The 7,426-nt window shown below is 34.9% G+C and overlaps 1 protein-coding gene across 1 annotated transcript; it reads left to right on the top strand.

Annotated features, from left to right (window-relative positions):
* Positions 1-2,396: 2,396 nt before the first annotated feature.
* On the top strand, positions 2,397-6,392 carry LOC132554748 (sterile alpha motif domain-containing protein 15-like). The gene is made up of 4 exons (XM_060219058.1): positions 2,397-2,516; positions 2,996-3,094; positions 4,985-5,072; positions 5,594-6,392. The coding sequence occupies exons 1-4, from the start codon at positions 2,397-2,399 to the stop codon at positions 5,728-5,730; spliced, it is 444 nt and encodes a 147-aa protein (XP_060075041.1). The 3' UTR covers positions 5,731-6,392.
* Positions 6,393-7,426: the final 1,034 nt, after the last annotated feature.

The raw sequence follows: 7,426 nt of genomic DNA, 5'->3' as shown, positions 1-7,426 counted from the left end.
ATCGGATACTTTCGTTTTGTCAAATGTATATATCTAGTAGGCCCGGAATAGGCATACTATTGTTGGTTACATATTGTACATGTTCTGGACTATGACTGACCACTTGACCTGTGACATGCGCTGTTCAATTCTATCTTCCTTTTTCCGGAAAGACATGTCTTCTTCTTACATTACTTTGATGTCCGTCGTGCCATACACGGGGTCAGTCTTCCATTTATATTGCAAATTGTTTATATCTATACAAATTATTCATAAGGATAATTTATAAATCTATTTCAAAGCAGCTATTCAATTATTTTAGATTAATCTATATTTTCACCTGATCGAGTACGATATGCAATCCACCATTTCTATTTAGATCTTGGTTTAGGTAATTTATGTCCCATGTAAATTAAAGTAGTGTGTAGCATATTTGTAATCAGCTACGTATTAGAGTTATTGTTCAGTTTTTGTACTACAGAGCAAATATGTATTTTCAGTAACGTGAATGTGAATGTCACTGTATGTTGTGCGTAAGTGTGTTTGCTTTAGGATGTGTTCTAATACGAGTTTTACAATGTAATGTAATATGTTATTGGTATTGTTTTAAGGATCTCGAAAGCCATGCGTGTACTGTGATTAAACTAAATATGGAATGATATCGTCTGGTTCGGTTGGTTGTTGAAGAAAACCCTAAAGCCCGACTGTGCTACACTAGAAAAACTTTTTTTTTTCAGGCAACTGGTTAAGGAAGCCATTTTGATACGCCGCAGCGGGCAAGTACTTAACATTGAAGAGGGGACCACAGACTCTCGCACATCTATGACCAAGCGTTAAACAAAACCTAGCCGATTTGACTACAGTACATTGTTACCATCTTGTGTGTTTATTTTGGTCTATAATCTATTAACAGTCTCGTTCAATCAGTGTACACAGGATTAAACAGAAGTCGGGAAAAGGTTGGTCGATACCACTGCTAGTACGATCCACACCGGTCATTTGTCTGATGAAGGTGACCGTGTAGTTATCGAAACGTCACACTCTAATCTTCTACTGGTTATGATATAAGACCTACTTTTCTACTCCGTAAATGAACTAAATGGGATGCGAAATCATTCAACATCATTCTTTGTCGTAAAGAAAGTGGGAAAATCGGGAGTTCAGTAATAAATTTCATTTCCAAATTATTGGTTAACCTGTGGGAGGTCAAACAACGGACCATATATCAGACTTTGTTACTACCCCAAGCGTATTTCGTAAAAGAAAACCCAACCCAAATCAAAAACGAAATATACGGTGTACGAAATCATAAAAATGATCGAGTTTCTGGTTGACAACATCTTCGTCGAGTTTGGTGGTAAGATTTCCCAACAGACTTATGGCATGAATATGGGAACTAACTGTGTCTCTCTGCTGGCTGACTTGTTTTTGTATTTTCATACGAGACTGAATTTACCGCAGAGCTTATCAAAACAGGTAACAGCGACTTTTCAAAGTCGTTTAATTTCGCCTTCAGAACTAAGCAAAAAAAATCATTGACGATATCCATTGTATATGTGGAAATCAATGACACGCCAGACTCTTCTAAATTAGCCGCTCGTCATGATCTTCTACAACGAAACCAACATGGACAGCTTTCCACCAAAGCGTGATGCTTTTGACTTCCCTATTGTGAATTTTCCGTTTCTGCATCGCTATATGATTGTGTCCCTACCCTATGGTGTTTACCTGTCGCAGCTGATTTTATATCGAATGCCTGTTCCCACTATCATGATTTTCGTACAAGTCGTCAACTGACGGACAAACTCATAACACAAGGTTTCAAGTGATGAAGGCCGATGAAAATTATGAGTTTTTTTTTACGGTCGTCATAGTGATCTCACTGAGAAACACTCTGTTTCTTTGTGCAATGTGAAACAGACGTGTTTGATGGTCCTTAGTTGGCTTGTTGGTTCCGTTGTGATATATCATGTTCTCATTTGAGAACGTGACATTAATTGACATGGCAAGTGTTGCAGACTCTTCCGGAACAACTTGTGTTGCTCTTCTTGCACTTTTTCAAATTTCAAATACTCAAATTTCAGATCTTGCCCTAGTTCTATTGAATTTATGTTGGGATTACGAGTACATATATGCTGACATGTTGGCATTTTTTTCTGTGGTCAAACAAATAGAAAAGTAAAAAGAAGTTCCTTTTGAATAAAAAAAAAAACCCAAACAATTTAAAGCAATATGACTTTCGTCTTTTGTCAAAACTCGGAGGAAAAATAAAGTAATTTACATGTCATTTATCGTTGTAGATTAAAGACGAACAAATCGGTGGGAAGTCATTGTCAGCTTGACTTCGATATCTTGATCGAAGAGAGGTAACTCTGGTCAGCTATGTCACGTGACCGATCCATGGAGACGTATACATCATGGCTGCCATGACAAGCACCGTTGAGGATTTGAAGAATGAGCAAGTGCCACAATGCCTTTACTGGACAGTAGATCAAGTTGTGGACTGGATAGATAACTTAGGATTTCCGTATTATAAGGTAATACACGTTTAAACGAGTAAAAGTATTAAGAGTATGAGGCATTCTCATAAAATAAATACGGAACACCATTCTACCGAAGCTCCTTACTGACTAGTGATCTGAGCAATTAAGTCTTTTCTTTCCAGTTTGCCGCTCGTCTCCTGGTGGTTTACCGTATCGTCGCAGTATTTAGTGTTCGACGAGATTTTATCTAGACTCTATGATGTACTTAAACATCAGTATATTGATGCAATACAATAAACATAATCTGAGATACAGTTTGAATATGGGAACAACCTCATGCTAGACCATGGCAATCATGTGGTTGTAAAGTGATAATCAAGTGCAGTGAAATTGCAGTTTATATGCAAAAATACCTGTCCCCCGAATCCATCACTGTTCGGTAAAGTTCGACTAAATGTATTATTTTGAAAACGGTGTTTGCAGGCTTTTAATGTTTCATTTCATTTTGATATTTTGTTCGTCTCTTTTTACAGGCTTGCTTTGCAACAAATTTGATAAATGGACGGAAACTTGTCAATATCGAGGCTAAAGCTCTACCAAATATTGGTATCACAGATTTTGAACATATCAAGGTAAGACATCAAGGAATCTGTTTGTATACATAAAATGTAAACGTCTTTCCAAAATGCATGTGATGGTAAGGCATTTCACAGATGACAGTATACACAGTATATACTATACAAAACAATCAAAAACAATGATGATACACTCAAACTACCTTTAAGTCTTGGATTTAAAACATTAGCTGAAGGAAATAGGAAGTGGAATGAATCATTAAATTTTATCCAGACAAATCATGGAATGTACTTATGTAACAGAGGTCATTATTTATTTTAATGCATCCGCTAGGAATCGAACCCGGGACCCCAGGTGTACTAGTCTGATGCTCAACCAATCGAGCTAAAGAGAAGTTCTCTCTAGCCGAGTGGTATATTGCGGCTAGTATTTTACCAGGGTTACACTTAACTCACTATTTCACCCAAATGCACATGAAACAAACACTTATATAAATTTCATAACACACATTTCCTATTAAACTAGATATTTCTTGTCATTCAAAGAAGCATTTAAATAGTAATGCACTCTTTCCATACACCACAGGGGAGCTACTCACTTGGGAAATACATTGGAACTACTCGACACCACAATCAGCCATTAGTCTAAACCTGATTTATTTCAACATTCTATAAGCGTTTTCACATTGTTCTCGGTCAATGAACGTTAATCAGAACTAATGAAAAATTAATCTGTTCAATTAAATGACTCATAAGAAACTCATACCTACGATCACAATAGATGTAAGGAGCATTGAGCAGCAATCTATAATAGTGGATTTGAGTTCAGCTGATGTTGTAGTTTGGCATTTGGTAAGGAAAGTAATACATTGCGTTATAGGAAAAACATTACATTTAACCCTTTATCAATGTATGGAGAGAAATTGTAACATCCATGTATACTTAAGAACATTAAAGTACAGTTAAATATCCATTTTGATATTTACATTACTCTCCATCTACACTTCATAACATTACAGTTTGAATGAAATATCCATCTAAAATGCATGATAAAATTTACAGTACAGTAAAGTTCATTCAACCTGTGCAGGAGCAGGGAAAGAGCATGCATGCTGCATCTCACTACATTCTATAAGAGGCAACTAATTGTGTGGTAGCCCATGCAGGTTGCAGCATCTCTGTTTTCCTCTGCTAAGGGGATATCAGAGAGTCCAAAAATATGGTCTGGTTCTGTATTTCAAACCACTTCATGTCATGGAAGGCATCTAAAAAGTGGGCCCTCTGCAGAATCAAGGGCTTCTTTGTCGACTATAAAGGTGATATTGCAGAGACTAGATTAATTCTTCATCCCCGATGTTTTCCTTTCTTTCTATCTGTGATTTATTTTCTTCTCACAGTGTTCCTCTGGACAGGCATCCTAATACGACGAATCATCTTTATATTCACATTAATTTTACAATAAACTTTAGCAAATTTCTTTCATGGTATTGTACTGCCACTATATACACACAGAGAAGGTTCATATTACAAGTTTGAGGCAAGGAAATTCAGATGGATGTTTACCACACTGAATGAGTTCACATTTCTGAACCAGTGTTAGCAAAGATTACATTTCTGTCACAATGTTTAAAGTACATGTAATTACATTGCCTTAACAATGTAAATGAAGATCACATTTCTGTAATAATGTTAATGTTGAGTTCATTTAACATTGATATTATTTATGTAGCAATATCAATGGATATTCAGAGATTTTAATCTATCCATTACATAGCTGTATATACAAAAATATAACAAGAACACAAGACTGTCTGCAGAATCTTTCTGCCTTTGGCTTTCTCATGGACATCCTCCTTTTTTGCTTTTGTTTAGTGGTATTTGTTCCTTCCCAATCGAATATATCTCTTATATCTCACCATTTTACACATGTTTCCTTGTCTTTTTCAGATAATCACAAAAAGTATTCGTGAAATGTTGAATCTAGAGGAGCCTGACTGGACAAGAAGCATCTCACTGCCTCCTCGCAATGACTTAGGTACAGAAAGATTGATTTCATAATACTGTCACTTAAAATAATTGTACACGACAATGAAACTAAATAATGTTGTTGCAAGCTCATAGTTTCACAGTGCAAAAGCATTGGAAAGTTTTCAGTGTTGCAGAGTCCTACATAGGAATTTGATTTGATACTTCCAATGAACATTTCATGTTACTTTATGTATATAATCAAAATTTTCTTTAGCTAACTAATAAGGAAACAAGATAAAGTACATTTAGTCCAAATTTTCATGACATCTAGTAAAGTAGAAGAAAAATACGCTGACCCCTAAAGGTAAAGGGCTGACCACTGAAGATAAAGGCCCGAGAGTTTGAGTCATGAATGAAAACATAAGATCAATAATAACAGCATTAGGTAATAGTCTTTTATACATGTCTATTTATGACCTAAAACTTGAATTTACACAGCTACTGATCTTATCTGCTATATGAAAAATATCAGAGTTCATCTTTTACAAGCTGTTTATTATGCTATTCTTTGTCTTTCTGTTTCCACAGGTATGTACATAGAAAGGAAGAGTGGAACAGGGAAGAATATTGACAGTTTGACATTTAACAAATTTCTTCTGGACTTCAAGGATGCCAACTGGAAACCACCATTAGCAAACCACTGTCTGATTCTACCACGATGTTAGATTTCGTTAAACCACAGTTAACTGGCAATATCACTTTCTGCTCGATATGATGTGAGAGACACAGATTTTTCAACCACTCAGCATCTTTATTGTGAGCAGTGGATATATACTCAAATGTTAGGTATTTTATGACGTAGAGCAACAGTATACTTTCAACATGGACCACAGATTTGTTGACATTTGATGGGCAGTGCTAAAAACGATCAACTTCAGCATAATTTCTTGTGAAGCCTAAACTGATTAAGGCATCATTGAAAATCTCACTCTTTCAATTATGCTGTACTAGATAAGGAAAAAGAGACATTTTTTATGCCAAAAGGAACCAATTTCTCAATCATTTCTTTAAAGAGAAATGTTGCGATGTTGACATACTGACTTAGTTTATTTTGACACTCATAAATGCCCGAAAAAAACCCCAAGCTGACCGAAGTCCATAATTTCAGGTGTTGGTAAGTTAGTATTTTTGGAAATTTGTCCAAATTTTGTGACCTAGGCTTTATTTACAAGATATAAATGTAGTATATAAAATCAAACTTAGACAGAAAAAGAGAACTAAGTAAATACATTGAAGTGTGGCAGATCCCAGTTAGGTACTTTACAGCTTAGTTTTGGCTATATTACTGGTTGTATTTAGAAGTATTCACTGAAAGGAATGTCTGTTCAGATTAACCTATCAAATTGTTTTGGCTAATGCTTACAACTTTGAGGTCTAAAATGGACATTTGCTTTGATAGTTTATTTTTGTTATACACACTTATATAAGATGAACCAGATCATTTATAATTGAAGCAAACAGCATATGGCCTACACTAAATAGAAACAGAACTTTGTCCACCTAATAGATATATTTGAGTGATTCAAATTCTTTGTATTGAATACCAATACAATCAAACAAAGTAGACATCTTTGTCTTCATACGCTGACGTATTCTGAGAAAGCATGACTCTGATAGAAATCTTTATTCCTCTGTTAAAGATTAGAAAAAAAATGTACCAGCATGTATATGATAATAAATTATCAGTTTAATATCATTACATTGATAACAACCTGTCATTCAGATATTACACCACTAGTGATCATTTGACTCAAAACAGTTTTAGTAAAACCTTAAATTTCAAGTTCGAATATGAGGATCAATTTTCCAGCTCACTCTAGAAATACAATGTAAGAGATGTGAAGAGTTCAGATGTTGACAGCTTATCAAGTTACATAGTTTATAACCAGATGGTACTGTATGATTTTAGGAAAGGATAAAACATTTGTTTCTCTAAAGTCTACATACCACAATTAAAAAAATTCACCCTTGTACTGTAATATACACAGTGACTGATTATCTCCCCTGGTCAGTGTTGTCGCCTTTATGTTTGTAGTCAAGTCACCAGGTACCCAGTTCACTTTACAAATTAAATGTGCCAATCATTTTGTCTTGTGCCTAGTACAGACACTGTATGTTGATTCTCGTTTTACTAACCAAAAACCAACTAAAACTTTTCTGCATGTGACAAATCTATATAAACGTTCCTTTGAAAATGGTGGATTTTATGTAACTGTGTATATCAAGAGAAATCTCTTCTGTTTTCTTCATCTTCTATGTATACATTCATATCTGTTATACTTTGCAAAATCTTTTATTATTTGTTGATTTGTTTTGATATTAAAATGATAAATGTATAATCAAAAATCTTGTTTTTTCAAT

This window comes from Ylistrum balloti, unplaced genomic scaffold (genome assembly GCF_031769215.1).
Source record: "Ylistrum balloti isolate Yb309-2 unplaced genomic scaffold, AGI_CSIRO_Ybal_v1 Utg370440, whole genome shotgun sequence".
In the NCBI taxonomy this organism is placed as follows: domain Eukaryota; kingdom Metazoa; phylum Mollusca; class Bivalvia; order Pectinida; family Pectinidae; genus Ylistrum; species Ylistrum balloti.
The sequence above is the reverse complement of the archived record's forward strand: the minus strand, read 5'-3'. Positions and strand labels throughout refer to the sequence as shown.

Excerpts from the sequence above, each read along its gene's own strand:
- LOC132554748 (XM_060219058.1), top strand. The coding sequence starts at position 2,397 with ATGGCTGCCATGACAAGCACCGTTGAGGATTTGAAGAATGAGCAAGTG. Across the intron at positions 2,517-2,995 it reads TAGGATTTCCGTATTATAAG|GCTTGCTTTGCAACAAATTT; the intron begins GTAATACACGTT and ends CTCTTTTTACAG. Across the intron at positions 3,095-4,984 it reads CAGATTTTGAACATATCAAG|ATAATCACAAAAAGTATTCG; the intron begins GTAAGACATCAA and ends TGTCTTTTTCAG.